We start from the raw sequence: 23,125 nt of genomic DNA, 5'->3' as shown, positions 1-23,125 counted from the left end.
TGCAGACGCGTCACATTTCAATGATCCTACCGATATTATGCAAAATTATACCAATCTTACGAAACACATACGCATTACGCTCCCAAAATTAGGCTTGCCCATCTTTATATTGACAAGGAAAGCGGAGGCCACGTTCAACTGTGGCTCGGCCTTTGCCGATAAAAATGGTCAAATGTTTTGAGACATATTTTAGAAAAGGCTTGCATTTGCCAACGTCTGACATCAGAACTTTTAAAACAATAATACTCACCTAAGAGGGTAAGAGGAAACGTACTATAGTGATTTAAACAAATCCATTTTTTCATTATAATAAGTTAATAATGACATCACAAAAAGTGACATAAAAAATTAAACAGGAAATATTTTGGTCACACAACAAAGAAAACAATTTTTAACTTCGGTACTTGCGCTACAGAAAATCTACAGATGAGATTTACAAACTTTGCTTTGGTATTTTTTTCGATGGTAGCCGTTGGTGAAAATATGGGGGTGAGTTACGACGAAGATGATGTACAAGGTCACGGTAAGTAACAAAACAACTTTATCATTACAACTTCTTTGATACTGTTGCTAGTCATCTGATACTGTATTTACCAATTACCACACCGCTAGTTAAACGGTCAGAATGAAATCCTTTCACGTTCCAATTCAAACGTTGGTCTTTTCTTTCCAGCTTTGTTCGGAAACCATTTGGGTGAAGCAAAAAATATCTCCCCACGAGCAGTCGGGAAACCGCCCCCGGAAGATTACAGTCAGCATCCGGATTTGGTATACCTTGTTCAAAGAGCCGGTATGTCGGTAAGTTATAGTTCGTTTAGGAAAAAACTGATTAGGCCTCAATGGTTTTTGATGCCTACCTCAGTTACTTGATACAGGTTACATAAAAGTTTTTTCTTTTTACTTTTTAGGATTCGGATTTCAATCACGTCAAAAAACTTATGGGGTTAACAGCAAATACGTTGAAAAATATTGGATCCTCAAAACATTTCAGTCGACTTGGCCTGACCCTGTTTACAGCGATGACGCGTCACCCTTTCAATCACAAAACCTGCTGTTCGAAAGGGCGATCGCATTTACTACATATAATTGATCGCGAGGTAACGCTATACGACCACAGTATCCTTCGCAATCTTGATCGCGGTGACCACACCGACCTTTCACCAAACTCCATAGACGTGCAATATGCTTTTCGCAGTATTAGAGGTGAAACACTCGCAAAGACTTTTGTAAAGGCTTGTACTAAATTGCGGTTACCAGTTCCGTACCAGTGTTCTCAAATATATGTCCTGTTTCTTTGGCAGAGCAGAAAAATATCTCGCAAACAACTTGGCTCATAAAAAACCGACTTTGATCATTTTTATCGCAAACTTTCTATCTCCTTACGCAAGTTTTCGTTTGCTTTTGGACGCCGTGGATGAAATTCAAGCCTGTAAAGATGCTGGAGCTTGGATCACCGCCGTGATTGTTGATCCCTTGGCTAATCGGTATGCTGAAAAAATGATGTATACAAGGGGACATAAAATTATACTGTAGTCTAATGGAAGACCGTTTACCTTATTTAGGTCGTGTTTTCTACAACAAAAAAAACAGAACATGTGCATTAGGCTTTCTGAATTAAGTTCATAGCGGCTTAAATAATTGCACCAGATCTTTAATTTAGTTAAATATCTTTATTCTAGTAAGGATATTTATCATTTAGTGTTAGCGATGTTATGTTATGGTTGGAATCAATATGGGCAACATCTCACTAGGTTGTGTCTAGACGTCACACAGTCATACAAAATGGCTTACATGTGATTTTAAGTGATATACTTTAAGGTAGAATTACGGCGTTTGGTGACTGTTTCGAAAAAGTTATCAGCCTATATTTAGCTGCAAGCAATCAATAAATGTTTGTTTTAGAAAATTTGAAAAAATTTACGTACCTATTTATATATAAGTTATATGCTAAAATATTACTCATGCTCTATCTCATCTTTTAAAATTTTTAGACCAAAAGGCTACAGTTATATGCTTGTTGCTACGCACCATATCTACAAACCAATTAATCACTTGTAATATCTGGGGTTATCGATCAGACCACACAGGGGAGAACAGTTGGGAATTATTGAAAATTCCCAACTTCAAAAAGTTGAATTATGCTGCGAAAGCAAAACAATTTTTTTGCTGTCAACTTTTCCTTGCCAGGCTATTTTACTCTATGTTGACCACGCTTAAACATTGTTTGAGGTGTCGAAGTTAATGAGACATTAGCCTACAACTCGCTCTTGCAATAACATGGAAAACCTGACCGAATAAAATTAAGCATACACAGGCCTACATTTCAATATATTTGAATGATGTGCACACAATCTGGCCAATATTAATTACTGATGATAACCATTCAGCTAAGTTTTGAAAGATTATTGCAGGCAACCAAGGCTTAAAACCAGCGTTTCATTTCTGTATCGTAACAATACCAGCAGCCGCACTAGAAGAGCAACTAAAAAAGCAGATTTAACGAACACTCAGGATAATCTGCAGCAACTACGCAAGTTTATTCAGTAAGATTCCATGCTGTAAATTTAGTCAACCAATCATTGTCAATCAATCTTTATGCTCAACTGAATCGCTGGCCATGAACATTTGTTTTGCTTTAATCTTCAAGGGCACGTGCAGACGATGACGTTGTAAAGTCACCCAAGTACCACCATGACCTTGAAAGTAAATTTTTGAAACAAAGTGAAAACTTTGTGCAAAGCGTAGCTCGTCCCCAGCAGAAGCGTATCGATGGAAGAATGTTTTACGAGAATCTTGCTTTGCTGTATGCTCAGGTATAACTTATTTGTTATTCCGCAGACGCGTGTATGCGGTTAACAATTATCCAGTACATCTAAATGTGATAATTTTTTTTCTGATTCAATACTAATTCATAGAAGTGCATTTATAATGTTAGCCTATATTGCACTAATTATACGCATTTTATTGTTAGCCCAAAACATGCAGTCATATTGAGTGTATTTTAGGCCATTTCAAGTCGACCACGAGATGGCTTCAAGATAAATTCTTATTCCGAGCTAGCACGACCTCCAGTGTCCGACGCCATTACGAGATTGATATCAAAAGCGATGTCTTGGTTCGGAGGTTCGACTTTAGCATACATCTAGTAATAAATACATCTGCAAACAGTTTATAATATATGAGTGATGGGTAAATATACGCTTGTGATTATTATCATGCAGAAGCAGAGGTAAAAACCACATGCGATGACACGAAACATTTGATTGAAAAAAAAATTTGGAGTCCAGGGTATTTCACGAAGGGAGCCTATCCAGAGGGTGCAATGTGTGAATGGAAAATAAAAGCACGTCCAGGCTACAGCCTGCAGTTAAAGTAATGATATTCATTGTAATGTAATAACTAATAAGTAATGTAATAATATTTATCCGGAGTTTTTATAACTTACATACGCTAGCAGTCCATTTTGGCCTGGTATTAAACGACAAAGATTAGCAAAGGCGTATTTTATCCGTTTTCGTCAACAAAGGTGTTTACACGATTCAGATTTGATGATTTCAACACTGAAGAAACATTTGACCATGTCACTGTGTATGATGGTTACCAAGCTGATGTTGAACAAATTCTTGGACAATTCAGGTGAGCGGCAATCATTGTTACTTCCCTTACATATCACTTAGCTGCAACTCAATTTTTTCCAAACGCAGTGGAGATTTAACTGCTTCGGGAAATCTTCCGGAAGTGAACAGCACTGAGGAGAAAATGATGATCGTTTTCAAATCAGATGGAGGACACGGATCGCTCGGATTTCGGGCCACTTGGGCTCCCCTTGTTATGTTCGAGAAGATAGACGGTGAGCAGAGTGTGACCTTCCACTACAGGAGACTTTGTGAATAACCCGATAAACCTTGACCCTTCTATGGACTCTTTAACAGGAGCCGAGGTCGTCTACCTGGTTGATGTCTCAGGTAGTTTGTATGAAAAAGACCTAGAGCCAGTCCCAAAATGGATCAAATTGGCGACAAAATTTTTCTACTTTAAAGGAGAAGAGGAGAAGTAAGCACTGCTTTCTGTTTGCCACAATTGAAAGCGGATATAATCCAATACGGACCCGATATAAACCTATATGTTTAGAGAGGATTCATCCTCCGATACGGAAATAGAACCGACCCAGTTTGGTTTACTGACCTTTGATGACCACAACAAGATCTTGAGCAGTATAGTAGACGATAAAACTCGTGCTGAATTTTACGCCGCTATTGAAAATTTTAACCACACCATGCGATCAACTTATATTGGAAGAGCACTCGATTTTTCAAGGCTAAAACAATTCTAGTAAGTATATTGCAGGAACTTATATGTGTAGTTCGATGACTTAATTTCATGGCTGAAAGAATTCTAAATAATGAAAAAAGGCCTCTAAATGTAACAAAATTGTATTAATTTCTTGTACTATTATTTTATTTTTGTTTTCAACTAACTCCTTAAATTGTCACAATTTATCAGGAATGTTGGTAATAATCCTGCAATTTTTGTAGTGCTGTCTTTTGTGCAGCGGGATTATTTCGGTATCCCATGCTCAGCAACCATGGATGTAGCCTAACTTCGTCGTTCTAATCATGGCTTATTGTTAAGATTGAATTTGAATATTCGAGAAAGGCTTTTTAAGGCAATATGTTTTTCTTGGTAACACAAAACTCCTAATTTCTTCAACTTTGTTCATCTTAGTTTACTGCTCGGTGAGGAAATTTTCATCCCAGACAGCGCTCGCTCGGTTGAAAAAAATAAAGAAAAGGCCAAAGAATCATCGGACGACGAAGTTATCATACCGCGAAAGATTTTATTCCTCTTTTCCGACGCCTACTCAGTTGATGATCCGAGGCCAGCCGCCAGAAGACTCTGCGAAAATGACATCATTCCTGTTTTGATAGGCACAGGGAGGGTTAATATCAGAGGCCAGGACGATCTCACAAGTTTTTGTGGGTTATCTTTTGGGATTGACATCCCTGTACCGGAAGTTATACATGCCTTAAAAGTAAGGGAAATATATGCCTAAATTTTTTTACAAGCATAGAAATCGCAAAAGTTTTCCCTAAGCTAGCTATTCCCATATAAACTATATCCTCTATCTTTTGTGTATAAACATTGTATGTTTTCTATGCATTGCCCACAAAGGCAGGTGTATATCTGTAAGACTGCTATAGCCTATATCTGTTGAGGCTACAGTATTTATCTATATCTTAAATTAATTACTCTTACGCAACAGATCCACCTGGGCTTAATTAAAAATGACACAGCTTCCACAACAGCTTTGCCTACTCTGCCAACCAAACCTGCCCTGTCAACAAGAACCTCTACAACAACAACTACGACGATTAGAAGCACAACAACCACAACAACCATAGGTAAATGTAACTTAATATTTTCCACTCGATGTAGACTTTTTCTGAAAAAGAAGACACATAAGTTTTGTTTAAAGTGCAAGAAATCATTGAAATGTACGCCATATAATAGCCTTCTTGGTTCATACAACTTTTGTAGTGTCTAAGCTAAACGGATTGACCGCATATAATACTGGTATATGTAGCTTATCGTTATAGCGCTACATTACCTAACTTACTACACGAATCTAATGCAACCATAATATTAATAGAAGGACCACGTCCGTACTCGCAAATACCACCAGAGCCCCGAAAGTTCAACTACGCAGCGCTAGCAGGATTGCTGGTCGCAATTGGTAAGTCGACTGTAAGGAAAGTAGGGTATTTTCCCTTGGTCTTTGCAAGTATAGTAACTTAATTTTCTTGTGATCGTTTCTTATTACAGGATTCATCGAATGCTTGATTCTTGGCAGCATTCTTCATTACCACTGTTGTTTGCCCGCATCCGCGTATTCTCGACCGTCAGACTCGGAAGAAACGATTAACCTCGAAGAAGAGGTAAAATGTTCTTACTAACTAAAAATTCCTATCTCCCTATTCTATGTAGATCAAGTCAGATATTACATTTTACGGCTTCCTTATGGACTATTAATTGCCTACTTGAATATCCAACTTTACCGAAATATTAATGCAATTGTTTTAGAGTTCTTCATCGGATCTTCGTGTAGGTGAAGTAATACCGAGGAAAACATCTCTAAAACAAAAGAATAGACTTGGCTACCCCTCTGTTGTGAACAGTTTCTTCACCAGACATGCAGCTCTTGACGTAATTCCCAAAAAATCGAGCGCTATTGTCAATTTGAAGCCGGACACGTTTAAAGAAGGGAATCGTTGTTGCAGCGGAGTTGAAAAGAACACAGTCGTTTTTTCAGATACAGAAATACAAGATTTGTAACGAAGTTGTATGTATGGCTGCTGGTCGACTAGTTGGCATGTATGATTAAACAAACTGATCGGTTGGTAACGGCCGTCGCATATTAATCAGTAATTGGTAACTTTTCGTTTAGTCAACATCGCCTGACATGTTTGGCGAGAAAACAATACGTAAACGATTTAGTAAGATTTTTGTGTAATTCTGAGAACGAAAATCTTTCTGTATATATGCTGCATAAATGCATATATTTACATTCCTTTGGTAATATCAGTAACCGCAACCAGACAGGGTCTGAAACGGTACACAATTATTATAGCGATAACGACGTTTAACCTGAATGCCAACAAAAACGTTAAACAAACTGTAGGAATTCTTTAGCTTAGTGTAAAGACAATGATGTTGCAAAATTTTTCTGTGATTAATGCTACATTAAACATGTCAGTGAGTTGACTTAACACTTAACAGAGTTACACAAGCAATATGTCTCCTGATAACACGAGCAGTTTGAGCCACAGCGAATAGCAAGTTATATAACTTATCATAATAAAACCACCAATAACATGGACATTGGGTAAAATAAATATCGTAAATAAAAATCTTTAACGTTAATATCGAAAAATCGATGTTTGCAGAATTGAAATCTCTGTATGATTAAGCTCTTTCGTCTGCAAAGGGCAGCTTGCGGTCTTGATAAATTTGACATAGAAAACATTGCAGAAGCAATCGTATCTGTCTAATTTCTAAAAGCAAGACTTAGTCCATGATTAAATATTTGCTATGTTTTAAATTTAGATGTTAAAACATGAAAAAAAATTATTTAGGATTTGGACTGAAAATATACAGCAACGTCGAACTAACTACCGGTATGTTCGTAACCACAGTTGTTTGCATAATCATGATTGATTCATGTAGCCAACTGCATTTATGGTGATTTCGGTGTATCGGACCAAGGTTACTTATTAATTAGATTAAACTTTATCACTCTACGTTAAACTCAGAAATCGTTCGATACGTAGATGTGAACTTTCATGCAATCTTGCCGTACGATTTTTGCGCAATGTGCTTTACTCAGCAGCAAAAGAATTCGTTTCAGCAAAGTTTAGCAACAAAAATCCAGAACTGGAAACGAAAGCTACATTCGTCACAACATATAATAGCTTATTTGCTACATTGATTGACCCAATTTAAATCTCGAGACTGACCTTGGGTAACCCACGAACAAATAGTCACGTGCTCGACACCCCATAGGCCCGTCGTCGAATCACGGCTTTCGTCGTTCATTCTGTGATGCATGCTGGTTGGTCGCTTTGAGTTTCCATGATTACTGCATGGGACACCGGTGCAAGTAGAGCAGTAGTAACATCCAATCTTCTACCAGCAAGCTATCGAATTAATATTTGGTGTCAGTAATAGGTGTCTGATAAATCTAGAATTTTTTGCCTTTTCAGAAATAGTGCAAAGTGTGGAATTTCAAGCGAATTTTGCGGTATTGGACAAAATCAATACGTGCGGAATTTCCCCGAGTAATTGTTGAAAAGTGAAGTGGTATCTTCTGTTGATATCTATGAGTTTTAAGTTTACATAAATTGGTTGAAATGTACGTGCTGTTTTCCTATATTTTGACAAACAAAAGCAATGACGTCAGAAATAACAAATATTGTTAATGTACTATACATATTTGGATGTATAATATTGGAGAATCAATTGAAACAAGCACGTTATTAACATTATAGTGGGGCAAAGCATCTTATAGAACAACTTAAACAAACTGATAGAACTATAAAATAGACAACTTATTAGGACATCAAAAGATAAAGTAAATTATGTCTAAAAAAATTATTGGTTCCGCCATTGCAATTCTTATTGCTGGCGGCGTGATTGCCACGGTATTATGTGTTTTGATGATTCCTTCTATATCAAACAATGACGAATCAACTACAAATGCCATGGAAGGTGAATACGTCTATGTTGATGGTAAGTATTACTGAGCCTTACGCATCAACATTTTAAACATTACATTAATTTTTATTACCCTTGTTATACATGATAAGTTTCATTACCCTATATATAGGGCCTATATAGACTGTAAGTTTTTCCGATACTATTGATGAAAAGTCAGTAAATAACTAATCATGCCGCTGACCTAACTTTTATTTTAAAACCATAAAGTCTTTGACACGTAGTCTATAACTTTTGATGTTAACGAGCTTAGTCACGCCCATAAAAATATTTCGGTGTCCAGCGCGTTACCCATATGTTGAATTCACGGGAGTCGGGAACATGTGTTTATTTGTACGTAACGAAGTATTAGTAGCAAATATTAGCATTGCAGGGGATTTTCGATGATACCAACAAACTTTCAACCCAAATTCAGAAAACAAAATACGAAAAGTAACGCTAAAAGCTATTTTTTAACAACTGTAGTTCCCGGTCAAGGCAAAGTGAAAGGAAGAAAATCCGAACAAGGCACAGCCATATTTGCCGGCATTCCCTTCAGTTTACCTCCAACCGATGACTACAGGTGGCAACGGCCTCGACCGATGGAGACACTAGAAGGAGACGAGAGCGGCTATTACGACGCCACTTACGCAAGAGCCGCTTGTCCGCAAAACTGTGAACTTCCGTCGCCTGCTTACGCTTGTCCACAAGAGGTCAGTAGATCACATCGGATTTACAGTGACATCTTGTAACTATCCTGAACTTAGTTACACTCGGTCCCTGGTTAGCGGTTACCTATGCAAACGCGAGGTTTGTTACCTAACAGTTATGTGGCCTTTGATTCTCTCTATTAACTTTTCGCTCATGAAGATAAAGTTGGTAGCATGACAATGTATGTGTAGGCCTATAGTTACTTATTCATTAACTCGTTCGCTGATAAAGCTATTTGCCGAAAATGTATCAGTAACTGAATAAGTAAACAAGAAAGCAAGGTACGCATTACAAGTTGGTTTCGCTATACGCTATAGGTATCCTGTAATCACGACTTGAATGGAATTGTAAATTCTATGTGAGTGATACTAATTTTGTGTTGAATTTAGGCTATCTATCCATCTGGTATAATGAAAAACGTTATAACTTTCAAAATTTCACGCAGATAAGTGAGGATTGCTTACACTTGGTTGTCAACGTTCCCGCCCGACTGACAAAAGAGGTTAAAACCAACGAGGGACATTATTACACTCTGATAGACAAGGTGAAGGAGGAAAAGTTGCCTGTTATGGTCTTTTTCTTCGGAGGAGCATTTATCGCCGGCGGAAACGGACCACCCTTATATGATGCGAGGTTCTTGGGGGAAAAGAATGACGTCATCACAGTGGTACCAAATTACAGGCGAGTATTTCCAAACTATATCAATTATTTGAAACCATATTTGCCAGCGAAAAATGTAGTTTTTGAAGTCGTTTACTATCTTAATATGTTATAATAGGGTGGGACCGTTTGGTCTTTTTTATCAAGATACCGGAGATGAAGACGCTATTTTGGGAAATTTTGCCATATGGGATCAGATCGAAGCTCTAAAGTGGACCAATAATTATATTGAAACTTTTGGTGGCGACCCCAGCATGGTAAGTGTCGAGTGTGTTGTGATTAGTATAGTTACTACCTTTGGTTATATGCCTCAAAAACTTATTATAACTTAAAGTATTCCAAAGCTTTAAAGCTTTTTTCTAACAGAAAAAACGATCTCGGATCGTTGTATACTTGATGATCTGGAATCATTCAACTTTTCAAATATTTTCTTTATAATTAGATATTTTAAAACGTTGCATGATGTATTTACAGTTCTTAAACATTGGAAATACTAACATGGTTATTATTTAAAACTATTTTTTGCTTAACTATGTAATTTGCTGTAATGTACGTTTAGTTGTGTTGGCTTCCTCGTACCCATAATTGTTTACCCAATAAATAGTTAATCTAGGACAGTTTCTATGTGTTTATTGTGGATAAGAAGACGTTTTTAAAATAGAAAGAATCTGTAAAAACATTTTTCAGGTCACTATTTTCGGACAAAGCGCCGGCGGACAGAGTGTGGCAGTTCATCTGGTAAACAAGTACAGCGAACCTTTATTCCACCGAGCTATTTTGCAGAGTAATCCGTTTGGCATCACATACAAAACAACCGAAGAAGCCCAAGAAACTACTAACAAATTCGTGAAACATTGCTCTGATTGCAAGTAATAAATGCCTAGGTCTTTTTTCCATGTAAATTTGATCACCTTATACCCGTTAAACCAAATTAGGCTACCTACCCCAGTAAAACAAGGAAATCAGTTTCTATTTGACATGACTTGAATTTTTTAGGGTAAACGACGTGGCATGTTTACGAAAACTCACCATGAGTCATGTCTTAACTTGCTTGTACACGTTTCCTTTAATCGATCAATACAATAAGAATTCTTTTTCGCAACTTTTTGAACCGTGGGCACCAGTAATTGAACATGACCTGCTGGACGAACATCCTTATTATGCATTCTTGGAGGTTGGTGACGAGTTATCTTTTATAGGAATTTCCAAGTAACTAAATGATTTTTGGTAAAGTCAAATTTTCTTTTTTTACTTTAAATAGGGCAGAAATCAAAACAAGCCAATCATACACGGCACCACAAAAGACGAAGGCATGTTTTTCATAATGCAAGCCCTGGCTGATCCTTCTCAGTCAAATCGGCTCTATGAGATAATTACAAAAGCTTTGTTCGGTTCTGACAAGGCCGAATCGGTTACGAAAATGTACCCACCTGACGTAATTACACAGGCTTCTAATAATATGATATTTTTAAAAACTATGCTAAAGCTGTGTATTTGCTACAAAACTCTTTATATCTGTATGAAAAAGACATTAACAACCTTTCTCAGAATAATTAAATGCAAAATCAGAAAACGGCATTTTTTGGCAGTGTCCACGCAAACCACTACCCGCCAAAGGTTGTGACAACCGTTATGCTATGAATGATTTGGTCACAGATTACATGTTTACATGTCCAAGTCGTCGGGTGTTTAACACTAACACAAGGCTGGGCGATGCAAATCTAAATGTGTGGTGGTACACATTTAATCAAACCTGGTCTTTCCCGGTAAGTATACAAACGTGTACTTAGAACAGTAGGCTCTTAAATGTTTCTACACGCGTAATGTTTTTGCTTTTTTTATTTTAGTACTTCTGGGAGCAATACACTCTGTGCTACAACCTCACATGTCATTCCGCTGATCTACCCTATGTTTTCGACATGGACACACTGACCCAATTCAGGTTTACTAAAGAGGAATCGATTCTGGCTGAGAAAATTGGGCAATACTGGACAAATTTTGCCAAGTACGGGAATCCGAACGATCCGAATGAACCAACCGGTAGCGGTTATCACCATCCTAAGGTTGTTTTCGAATTTCGGTTCTGCGTGCAAGTATTCTGATCAGCATTAACGTAGTTTGGTTGAAGAAAATTACTGACTAAAGTTTTTGAACGTTTGCAGATGGTACAGACACTCGATGGCAGTCAAGAGTTTTTTGGAGACGAAAACACCTTCGCTGCAACGACGCTGGGTTATTGGCCGAAGCTCTACGAAGGATCAACAAAGAATTCCATTCAGTCACAGACCATGCACTTGACTGCAAGTGGCGAGTATTTTTTGACTGACTTTAGAAAACAATACTGTGACTTCTTTGATGATCTTGACTTATACCTGAACGATTCCATAAAACTGAGAGAGTCAAGTTTCAAGCGAGCGTTTAGTATTGTATGATAATTAAAAATTGATTAAAACTTTTTTGTGTTGATTGTAATCGACCATCTTTTTGCAGAAATACCAAATCGATTTGCTTTTCTGGTTAGTTTTTGTTTCCCGTCTATATGAGTTTATAAGAATATTAATAACGGTCTTAGAATTTTTTAAGATATTTACTGCATGCATGTTGTATTATACGCTTATTCTCATCCACATTTGCGTTATTGGCGAATGACCTACTTTAACGAAGCTATGGTTTGTGTTTGTGATTGAAATTTAACGACGAACTGTTTGATGATTCTTATTAGAAACGAATCGGTTCCTGAAGAATTTAGTAAGTTGCGCCAGAAATTTTAGGACGATAAACGATGCCTACTTACACTTTCAGTTGACGTTCTAACCTGAGGACACTATCTAGTCAGAAACTATTTCTCACAGAGACTTAATGACAGGTTATGTAGCCTAATACGATAAAGAGGTACCAAGCTGACATTTCAAAATGCTGCCCCCAGCAAAGGTCTAAAACGTTTCTTTACATGGAATTAAGAAGTTTTAATCTGGTTTCTTTGTGAAATGGGAAAGTACTCAATCATTTTTCACACGACACACCTCCTTCGTCAGCGAACAAAAATCCTGACATTGATTTGGTCAACTTATACAAAATTAGGCAATGTTGCTTTATGCGTGAGGATTTCTGTTTGGTAACTAGCACTGGACCTTTGAGAGACCGTGAAGTCAATATCGAAAATACAATCGCTTCCCAACTAAAGCAGCTTCAATAATACAAAGTTCCTAGCAGAAGCAAAAAAAAATATCAATAGTTTGAGTACGAAATACTTGACTAATGGGAGCATACATGGTTGATGAGGCTAAGCGTGTTTGCAAAACAAGCATTCCTTGAGCTTAGTTGAAGTAATGACTAACTGTTGCGTAAAACAAAGCAACAGTTTGTTTACCGAAAATCGTTTCGGAAACATCCAGTAGCTGAATTTAAGGTGAAAAAGAAAAATGGTTTTTCTTTTGGAAATGGTTTCAGCAGGTGCCTTAGACGCGCTAAAAATCGCTACTGTTGGTATTACAATATGACGTAGCGGCTGATCATCAATAATTTGACTTGACTCGTTCGGTCAATGTCAAAAAGGAAATACGTCATAAAATGTAACGACATCACTTACACCAGTAACTGGGATCGTGTTTCGGTAATATGCGACAAATCAAACGTGGCAAAGCGAGGAAATGCTTTTAGTGTTTGACGAAAAATAGAAAAATATTTTACACAGCTCAGTGCGAAAATAAAACTAATATAACGGGAGAAAATGCGAGCTTTTTACGCTTCGTATTTCACCACATTAGACCCACCCATTAAGTCGGTAAGAACGGAGCCAAAGACTAAAATCTTTGCTAAAAGCTACTTCTTGTACAGCAAAGAAGACCTGGTGCGTTAGACACTTGGTGAACCGTTTAGAAGCCAACAGCCGTGAGCCTTTCGGTTATTGCCAAGTTGAGACAAAAATCACTTGACCCGTAGATCGGCGATGAAATTGACGATTTGTACAAACGCACCATACGAACAAGGAGAAATTTTCTAGTTTTCTGCGTGTGTCACTCAAACCGAGAAGGCGCCTGCGATGTTACTTGTTAAATCCGTTCCGGTTTGCGATCAGGCTTTCGCAAAGGAAAGAAGTAGAGTTGTCTCCGCGACCGCAGACATAAGACGCCAGCCGGGATATCTCAGCTCAAAGTTGGCTTACATCGCCAGAACTATCCAGGTGAACAGAAAGGGTTGGCAGCACTTCAAAAATGGCGAGGGGATTTGTGTCAGAACGGAGTTAAGTAAGACATTTAAGCCCAGCCTTGTTTTGTTACAAGATTAAGCAGAATACAAGATTCTTTTGCACTGAAAGTTAATTCCTAAAACTGGTACCTGTAACATCATTACTTTAAATTTACGACATGCACGACTGCAAACACACCCTATTGTAGACTAAGTTTACTGCAGTCGTCAAACGATATTTGTGTGTAAGTGGGTAGTAACAGATTTCGGTCTAATGTTTACCAAAGGTACACTGACAACTTTTTGTAAATTTTTCTAGTTTAACCTTCGCTTGGCTATGCAAGAGCTCCGTGACGGAATAGGATATCATTTGTTTCTTTCTTTTCGATCATTGGAAACAACTAAAATGTGGCCGATAACCATATGAATAGTGGTACAGCTTAATCACCAAGTGCAATTATCAAGGTTTTATTTTTGACCACTGGAAAAGTGTTGCTAAGATTAACAAGCGCAGAGTATGGATTGAGGAATTCAGTATTTGGCCCCACAGTAAGACGTAATTGTCCAGGGGATTTAATTTTCTTTTAAGATCAAGTCATCTAGAAATATTAAACCCAATGGTTGGTTCAAATTCATATAACCATTACTGGTTTAAGGGTTATCGTCAAAATGCGTTGCTCAAACCTGTACAGCCGCATAGACCTACTGCTTGGTGAAAGTATGCAAGTTGTTGCGATAATGCCTTGCGTTTGTTGAATTTCAAGACTTGTCTGATGTTTGTGAACGAATAGATGCCGTTAACGGTTATAATTGTGCCGTGGGCGAAAGTGCGGCTGCAAAGTCTGGAGTCTCTCATTATATCTGCTACGTGCGTCCATTTTGTCCAGTCGCAATAGGCGCTTTTGTCTTGAGCAATGAAAACAAACACTAAAGTTCAATTATCTGCGACTGTGGCGAGATTACGAGAAAGATATCATAGGTCCAGTACCTTGTTATTTGAGTCATGCAGACCTGTTTGTATTATGCAAACTCAAGTAAATTAGTTGTAGTTTACTTACAGATGAACTAAAATATTTAACGCATAACATTTTAAATAGACTGGCGGTTACAAAACATTTTGGTTGTTTTGCCATCGCTTATGGCCCCTGTATTACAAGGCATGTTGTGATGTAACCCAAATAGCGTATTCTCTGATCTGTTAAAGATAGCGTAGCTATAATCTGGCACCAGTCGATTGCTAGTTTGACGTTGTTTATAACGTAGGGCTTGAAAAAGAGAAGTTTTTTTACTTCATTGGGCTATTTGCCGGTTGAAGGCCAAACGACCCTCTTTTTTGAAAGGTCCGGAAATAGTTTTGGCATTGTTAGAATACCAAAATGAGAAACAAAATATTCACAAATCCACGAAGCATCAGCTTATTTCCTCAAGCAAACACACCGAGTCCGCTCTATAGGATATGGAATTGTTCGTGGGTGTTTCCAGGTCAACAGATTTCCACATCAAAGCATGTTTTCCGACTACCTGCGATTTTGCGTATCGCCGCAAATCCGATTTTTGCGTGTACGTCATATTTTCTCTAATAAAGACGTTTGAAATGTCGCCCACCCATCATAGCTTAATAGCATCACGCGATTACGCTATTGTCACATATGAACCGCCAGAAGATGGTTTTTGAAATGTCAAACATTAACAACGCCTTTTAACGACCGTCGCAGGTTTGCGGGCGTCTAACTGATGCGACGCAACGTTACAACACAGTTTCTCCGTAATGTAAAATGTTTTGGTAGTCTAGACCGCTTTTAAACCATATCGATCAATTACCTTTGTTTGAAATGGCATGCTGGCGCCATGTCGTTTGCGAAAGGTAGCCATGAAGTACTCCACTGGGTTATCATATCTATTCCTACGTGTAATGATTGTTGGCTTACCACATACACGATTTACAGGTTAAATTTTGATTAGGGCGCACAGTTTGCCGTACTCTCGGATTCTCAAGTAGAAATTCGTGACCTCAATGCGATTTTTTATTGTCACAGGATTTCTGTCGCTTTAAAGTATTTCGTTTACATGATGCGTATGTAATAGCTATTATTAATCATTAAGCTTCCTTTATGGCGTCTTCCTATTTCCAGTAAAAACGTAGTACAACGGTGGATATACATGCGCGCAAATATCATAACGTGACGTGGGATTTTTAACACAGTTTTTAGACTGTTTTAAATAGTTTTTCAACATTTTTTGGGCCATGTGTACTGCAGTTGCTCTCAAAGCTGCACTGAGCGGGGAGTAATAGCTCTTTGTTAAGAGACGGCATCGCATATCTTAACAAGACTTTACACACCTATTTGCATCTTAAAAGGATTGTTGAGGCCATCTCCATTTCCACTTGCCTATAAAACAGTTGTTCAGTAAGTGGCACTTGTGTAAATTCATCACTTAAATGATTGAAATTTAATCAACACTTAAGCGGGCACGCGCGCTTCATCCTCGTGTGTCCAACATTTTTACCTTTTCTTGTTTGTGTTTAGCCTTAAACAACACCCTGTAGTAATGGCAAAGTAATCGGTGTTCATGTTAAGATAACATGAACAACGACAACAAACATGAACAACAACAGGTTTTAATAGTAACAAAGTTGCAAAGCGCAATGCCAACGGCTTTTAAGTTGTGCATGGCTTACTTGAAATATTCGATAATTACATACATTCTTTTTTACTTTTAGATAAAGTGTTTTCAAACAGTACATAAATTGTAAAAAGCATTATCACCTTTAACGTATTTCGTCATGAACAAATTGCTATATTTGTGTTCTTAGAAAAGTTAATTCATAAACATGTAATCCGGCCGAGGTCAACAACATATACTTATCGGCGAGTAAAGTAAAACAATACACCAACGTGTGACACCGGTTTATGAAAAGAATCTCTAAGCAGAAGCTTAATTACATGGTTAGATATAACCACGAATGGCGTGTTTCTTTTCTCTTTCGGTGGTTAGTCATTAAGTTTATGCCTTTGTTTTGTTATCCTAAGTGCATTTTCCATATGTAGGTGTCGCATATTTTAGTTATATAGCTGTTTGACCATCTTTTATCATTTTGTCTGGTTTCACGGTGTAATTGGCGGCTGGCCGCACTTTGATTATTCGGTCTGAGAGTGTCGAATTTCACAATTTGTCGCAGCATAGGAAGTAGCTATTTTAATGCAAAACTATAAACTATTCGCTAGAAATCTTTATAAGGTAAAGGTTGCGATAACACCTTCATAATGTGTTGGCACAGCGGTGGTGTTTTTATGCACGAGTAAGATTTATTTTACCTTTTTTTCAGACAATTGAAACTGCTTGTGCGTGCACCGTGTATATATTTAAGCCTGCGTAACTCCAATTTTTACATACAGGCAAAAATTTCGAACAACATTTCTACTTATTTCGTGTTCATGGGAAAATTGTGTTTCACTGCTCAACCAACAACAACAGGGAATTTTCTGCTCGATTGCTGACATCGAAGAGAGTTTTAGCTGCACGGGATTGTGGTCCTTATCTCGACCACCAACGATTCGAGATCCAAACACTAACAAATCTCGTAGTTTCTGGATAAAAACAGATCCGGCGTCGACAACCTCTGTCTGAAGCGTTTGAGATTGAAAAGATCCGTGGGAAATTCCGCCATGTTCGGTTATTAACGCACCACAAAGTCGGTATGTTAGTGGATAATTACTACAAAGAGACAAACAAACATCGGAGTCGGGGTTCGGGACGACGTATCTCTGGGCGACACGAAACAGGTCTACATGGAAGCGTTTCAACCACGGCTGAAAAACGAATGAAGTCGGGCCAACTTATCATGCCCGGGCGCTCTGCTGAAATGAGCAAGTTAAAACCTGTTGTCCAGTCTGTTACGCACGAATCGCCTTCTGCATTTCTTGATGCAAGCTCCATTTCAGAAGATTATTCTTCGACAAAACAAGATGTAATGGCTTGTGTAAAATGCGGAAACCGTAATCCATTGTTTAGACAGAAAAGTGGCTTAGATCGCGACAAAAACGCTTTTTATCGTTTTTATTTAATTAACATAAGTTTACCGCAACTTCTGTATATAGTCTTTGTTATAATTTTATTAAACGCTGCGGCGACGGACGCTTATGTCCTGGCACAAGAGGGCGTTAGTCACACGTACCTTCATCGAAGATTGGCGGGCCGCGAACGACGCGATGTCCAGCGAGAAATCCTTTCGATTCTCGGGCTAAGTCACCGGCCGAGACCAAGCGGGGTAAGGGCTGTTGAAAAAACATCTGCCCCTCTCTACATGCTCGAGCTCTACACCTCAGCGTCTAGCATTTACCCCCAGGATAATGTCGTAGGTCGCTCTGTTGGGGCCCCGTTTTACGAACAGACAAACAACGCTGTTGACTCCGGCGACCTCACGGGAGGTCGCCGCCTGGATAGTAGGGGTAGATCCGTGGGACCCTTCACCCGTGACCCCATGACAGATACATATTCTTCAAGCATCACCCCTCTGTTGAACCGCTACATCGCGGATAGCGGGGTACTAACCAACGAAGTGGGGGTGTTCGAATCCAGCCAAGCACCCCCTCCGAGTCCCCATACGTTCGGAAATGCGGATGAGACGTACAATGGGATTAGGAGCAACGAAGTCGAGAAGAGATTACTGGATTACTCGGACATGGTGATGAGCTTTATCAACACAAAACCCCAACGAGGTAAAACACTTTAGATATTTTTCGCATGTTTAACGCATATAAAGTGTCGGAGTCGGGATCGTTTTACGAAGTGTCGATTTATGCTTGACGAGAGACAGGTGTTTTGTAAATGATAAATTCCTGACCCAAGAAACTCGAAAAAAAAAGGTATAGTTTAGCGCAAATTAAATGCTTTCACGGTGCTTTACTTCGCTTACTTTTTGATGGAATCCCGGGTTTAGTTTTAAACTTAATTTCTAACATACGGTTGCTTGCTAACCAACCAACCTTAGCGCCTAAGTTGGGCTTTTGTTGTTTAAACGAATTCGAGGAATGTTGGTCTAGTTTTAAATACCAGCGAGCTCTGGCTTGCCTTCTGATGCCTGCCAATTGCAGAGACATCATTGTGACGGAAGTATGAATGTTCCTATTGATGCGAAGTGAGGCGGGTCGGTTGTTATGCATGCCAATCGCTATAAAGGAAATCCCGTTTTCCCCTCAACTTGCAACCGTCATTCGCGTCACGGACTGAAAACCAAGTCAAGATGGGCGCCGACACGTTCGGCAAATAAAAAGCACTTACATTAAGATGTAATATCGATAACATACATCCAGATGAGGTCAGTTGTAAAAAATCAACGTCGGCATTCACAAAGAAAGTGGTTTTTGTTAATGTATCGAAACAGGGACAGGCTGTAACTTTGTTATTGCGCCAGACAGACACCATTGAAATGATTGACATGACAAACATGGTTTAATATGTTTCCTGGCACGACGCTTACAAAGTCATGTTACCAGCTGAAGGATGTAAATAAACTAATCGGCTTTTGGAATATTACTTCCCTTCCATAATGCTCAAGTGCGTAGTTGGATTAAATTAATTAAATTTCACTTATAAGCCCGATGACGGAAAAGATGTCCCAATGCGCAATGCTCGTCAAAGACAAATTACCATCACTTTTAGCGTTGTGCCCGGTCGCTAATCAGGAAGTTCGCCGAAAATAGAACGACCGAAAGGCGCGGATTTGCGGCGCCTTATCCACCATTCCCACGTGCTTCGGATCAAATTCAGACCACCGCCGTTTACTCCCCTTTCCCCCCGTGCTGCGTTTCTGGAAATTAAATTTTTGGCCGATATAGGTTTTGCAAGAATTTTTCCAACTTAATCTTGTTCCCAGCAACCGAGCTCTCCTTTGTTCGTCATGAAAGATTTGGTTAGTTAAAATTTCAAGCTGTCGTCTGTGTTGTTTTTAGCTCTCAAAACGAAAGGGCATTTCGGCGCTTTGTAGAGCTCGGCGACTCGACGCGGTCCCTTTTTAGTATTGTGTGGGTCAAAGCGGCTGCTTCGTCAGCCCCTTATGCTTAATGTCCCGTGTACATGTTGTTAACAAACCATTTGTTGGGCCGTTAAGCTGAATGTTGGTTAATACCTGGGATTTTTCGAACGCGTCACTTGTATTTCGTAACGTATTACGTAATACCCGTGTTTTATTTGCTATGAAAAACAAGCTCGCTTGGATTACAGATATATCACCCTGGCGTCTGCTTTCCTATGGGAAAGAATCTTTATCGGTTAGGAGAATTCTACACGATTTATGAGCAATGAACATCTTTTATGAAAATGAAATCTTCTTTGTTTCCGATGGTATCAAGTGGTTGTGGATGCTCGCTATATATATAACGGCAACTATAGCATCACAAAAAACGACAGTGGTCATAAATCTTCAAGTGAATATTTCAAAATGGCCTCTGAAAGATACCAAAATTTTTATGCATATTTGCCTATGTCAGGGATTTTTAAACCTTTTTAACCCGGGTCCCTAAACACAGTTTTTAATTATCGCGGACCCCCTAGTGAGTTCTTAAACTGTAGGGATACGCAGAATCTTTTTTGAGATTACTTCACGGACCCATTAAAACTGATCCTTGGACCCCAAGGGGTCCGTGGGCTCAATGTTTAAGAATCCCTGCCGTATGCGGTCAGTAGGTCCGAAAAACATTGAGCAAAACTTATCGTAAAATTTTTTCTGTCTTCATTCTTATGAACTGGGTATCGTGTTGCTTATACAAGAACATATTTAAAGTATATAATTTTTGTATGACCTAAATCCAGCTCAACATTTGCGGTTGATGTCATTATTAGCCTAAATATTTCTTATCAAAATTTTCCAAAAAACCTTAATATTTCCTCTTCAGTGATCAGCGAAGATGCGATTCCATCGCGGGAATTGAGGATGATCTTGAAGCGTCACCGATCCTTCTTCTTTAACCTCCACGAGGTGCCTCCCGGTGGTAAGTTGACCGCGGCCAAGTTTCGCCTCTACAAGGACCCGAGCGATGAGACAATTGGAAACCAAACCTTGAGGGTAAATGCTTACCAAGCAGTGCTGGATGCTGATGGAAGGTAAAACTGGAAATTATTTGCGTCAATTTCAGTCACGGCATATAATTTTCTACCGGATACAATAAAAAAATTTATGGTTTAAAAATTCGGTTACTTTTTGTAAATCTATATTTTGTTTCAAATTTCAGTTTCAGCATTTACCTCCTCGGCAGCCGATTAGTTGGCTCGCAGCAGGGGGGTTGGCTTGTTTATGACGTCACCAGCGCGATGCAAGAATGGCTTCAATATCCGGAAAGCAATCTCGGTCTGAAAATCACCGTGGAAACAATTGACGGTACGCATGGAACTGCACGTGAAATAACTTTTACAGCAGGGTATCAGTTTAAACAGTTTCCTTGAAATTTTAGGAAACTACATCAAACCGGGTAAAACCGGAATTGTTGGGAAGAAAGGAAATCCTACGAAGCAAGCCTTCATGGTCGCTTTTTTCTCGCAAAATGACCACACGCGACTACGTCAGCACATACGTCATCGGATGAAACGAAGCCCGGACAGCAGCCTGGAAGATAATGAAAGCAGTGATGCCGGCATGTTGGACGATGAAGACTGGACGGATGAAGGTAATTTTTCCCGAAATTTTTTTGAATAAAAATGGCGTATAAGAAAAATTTATTCTCGATTCATTTCCAACAAGTGACCGACCAGTTTTTAATTTACGAGTTGTACGGAACAGGTGATAATGCCAAATATGATTTCTTTGTGAACATCTTATATAGATGGCATGGGAGATGAGATGGTAGATAAGAAATATTTTTTTTAAACTTTCCACAACCAGTAAAGTTTTATTGTAAGTTTTTTCGTCTATTTCATGGAGACTGTATTTTTTGTGAATTTTCACGGCAGACGAAGATGAAGAATTTATAATCAACGAAACGGAGCAGGCACCAGATCCGCTGGAGAACATCGACGGCGGAAATGACGTGGAAGAAAATTCATACAGGGGGGAAGTGCCGACCGTTGGATCCGAAAGCAACGCAGTGCCCGGGACGGGCACCACCGAAGAAGGAAGAATAATGTCACGCAGAAGGACGAGGTCGAGAGTGCAGAGGAAAAAGACAAAAAGTGGGTCGTTTTTAGCCGAAAAATAAAAATTTGATATCTCACAGGTAGGGACCTAGTTTGCTAGATAAATTTGTAGGGGACAAACTTTGTGTGTTATGCGTATTATTGGCAGTTACAGAATACAATTTCAATTATGAATTCCAAAAACTTGAGGGGTACATGTCCCCACCGTTCCCTGTAAAATAGGTCCCTGTATACCGCTTATACTTTGGTTGACAAAACTTACCAACAAAATGTCTGAGGTGCTAAAAAATCGTCATCTTAGTTGAATCGGGCAGCCGCGTTTTGGTAAACTGAAATAAAGTATAGCCAAGGTTAAAGTGTTTGTTTTGTTGAAGATCGCCGACGAAAGAAAAAGAAAGGCAACGAGGAACCATGTCGCAGGAGGCAGCTCTATGTTAACTTCAGCGATTTATCCTGGGACGTGAGTAGGCTAATTACTTGCACTTGCTTTAATAGAATTGTTAAATGTCAGTTTCATCTCAACCATTTCAACTCATCGTTGCACCAAAGTTACCCAATCACACCAATTTTTCAGGATTGGATAATAGCGCCTGCTGGATATCCGGCTTACTATTGCGACGGGGAATGCGGCTTTCCATTAAACGCCCACATGAACGCGACCAACCATGCAATCGTGCAGTCGCTGGTGCATCTCATGAGTCACGAGAAAGGGAAACCCCCGAAACCTTGCTGTTCTCCTTCAAACCTCGAAGCGATATCGGTGCTATACTATAACGACAATTCAAACGTTGTCTATCACAAGTACAGAGATATGGTTGTGAAATCTTGTGGGTGCCATTAGGAGCTTAATGCCCACGCCTGCTGGTGTAACTTTTTTGACGGTTGGAAAATGTGTAAAAATGTTGTGAAAATGTTCTCTGCTGGACTCAAGGCTGATATTTGCAAACTACGTTCAACTCATCCTTCATACGCGTCATCCAACATCCCTAATGCAGTGTTAGTTTTTTCCTCGCTTATAATCATGCTTTCAACTTTGTTTGGTTTTGTCACTCTTCATCAGCAATAAACGAAACGCATGAAATTAATTTTTATGTAGATCAGCAAACCGCGCTAAGGTTTTTAAGTATTCCTTTAAATGAAGCCCTTGCTTGCTTGCTTGCGAATCAACATTTTTGGTATTGTGGTA

The 23,125-nt window shown here is 38.9% G+C and overlaps 3 protein-coding genes across 4 annotated transcripts; all 3 read left to right on the top strand.

Moving 5' to 3' along the window:
* The first annotated feature begins 404 nt into the window (after positions 1-404).
* On the top strand, positions 405-6,333 carry LOC143458605 (uncharacterized). Its single transcript, XM_076955415.1, has 17 exons — positions 405-523; positions 674-798; positions 909-1,203; positions 1,307-1,484; positions 2,412-2,543; positions 2,648-2,813; positions 3,006-3,123; positions 3,222-3,372; positions 3,544-3,636; positions 3,705-3,850; positions 3,933-4,053; positions 4,132-4,332; positions 4,726-5,032; positions 5,264-5,402; positions 5,651-5,734; positions 5,824-5,936; positions 6,082-6,333. The coding sequence occupies exons 1-17, from the start codon at positions 427-429 to the stop codon at positions 6,331-6,333; spliced, it is 2,718 nt and encodes a 905-aa protein (XP_076811530.1). The 5' UTR covers positions 405-426.
* Positions 6,334-7,596: 1,263 nt separating this feature from the next.
* LOC143472354 (crystal protein-like) lies at positions 7,597-12,322 on the top strand. 2 transcript variants are annotated; one of them, XM_076969971.1, is made up of 10 exons: positions 7,597-8,286; positions 8,737-8,963; positions 9,407-9,642; positions 9,740-9,878; positions 10,309-10,490; positions 10,618-10,795; positions 10,883-11,056; positions 11,211-11,387; positions 11,469-11,661; positions 11,784-12,322. In XM_076969971.1, exons 1-10 carry the CDS (start codon positions 8,136-8,138, stop codon positions 11,945-11,947), a joined length of 1,821 nt encoding a protein of 606 aa, XP_076826086.1. In that variant the 5' UTR covers positions 7,597-8,135; the 3' UTR covers positions 11,948-12,322. The 2 variants fall into 2 exon arrangements, with proteins under 2 accessions (XP_076826086.1, XP_076826085.1); XM_076969970.1 differs by having other exon boundaries at positions 7,598-8,286; positions 11,469-11,684.
* A 1,461-nt stretch (positions 12,323-13,783) lies between these two features.
* On the top strand, positions 13,784-23,024 carry LOC143454146 (bone morphogenetic protein 7-like). The gene is made up of 7 exons (XM_076954985.1): positions 13,784-18,530; positions 20,706-20,913; positions 21,042-21,187; positions 21,261-21,473; positions 21,757-21,975; positions 22,314-22,399; positions 22,514-23,024. The coding sequence occupies exons 1-7, from the start codon at positions 17,510-17,512 to the stop codon at positions 22,778-22,780; spliced, it is 2,160 nt and encodes a 719-aa protein (XP_076811100.1). The 5' UTR covers positions 13,784-17,509; the 3' UTR covers positions 22,781-23,024.
* Positions 23,025-23,125: the final 101 nt, after the last annotated feature.

The sequence above is a fragment of the Clavelina lepadiformis genome, chromosome 1 (genome assembly GCF_947623445.1).
Source record: "Clavelina lepadiformis chromosome 1, kaClaLepa1.1, whole genome shotgun sequence".
Classification (NCBI taxonomy): domain Eukaryota; kingdom Metazoa; phylum Chordata; class Ascidiacea; order Aplousobranchia; family Clavelinidae; genus Clavelina; species Clavelina lepadiformis.
This window is presented reverse-complemented; position numbering and strand designations above follow the sequence as displayed.

Coding starts and splice junctions, on each gene's coding strand:
- LOC143458605 (XM_076955415.1), top strand. CDS start 427: ATGAGATTTACAAACTTTGCTTTGGTATTTTTTTCGATGGTAGCCGTT. Junction 1,485..2,411: donor GTTGATCCCTTGGCTAATCG/GTATGCTGAAAA, acceptor AGATTATTGCAG/GCAACCAAGGCTTAAAACCA. Junction 5,937..6,081: donor CGATTAACCTCGAAGAAGAG/GTAAAATGTTCT, acceptor CAATTGTTTTAG/AGTTCTTCATCGGATCTTCG.
- LOC143472354 (XM_076969970.1), top strand. CDS start 8,136: ATGTCTAAAAAAATTATTGGTTCCGCCATTGCAATTCTTATTGCTGGC. Junction 8,287..8,736: donor TGAATACGTCTATGTTGATG/GTAAGTATTACT, acceptor TAACAACTGTAG/TTCCCGGTCAAGGCAAAGTG. Junction 10,796..10,882: donor CTTATTATGCATTCTTGGAG/GTTGGTGACGAG, acceptor TACTTTAAATAG/GGCAGAAATCAAAACAAGCC.
- LOC143454146 (XM_076954985.1), top strand. CDS start 17,510: ATGTTAGTGGATAATTACTACAAAGAGACAAACAAACATCGGAGTCGG. Junction 20,914..21,041: donor GTGCTGGATGCTGATGGAAG/GTAAAACTGGAA, acceptor TTCAAATTTCAG/TTTCAGCATTTACCTCCTCG. Junction 21,474..21,756: donor TGAAGACTGGACGGATGAAG/GTAATTTTTCCC, acceptor TTTTCACGGCAG/ACGAAGATGAAGAATTTATA.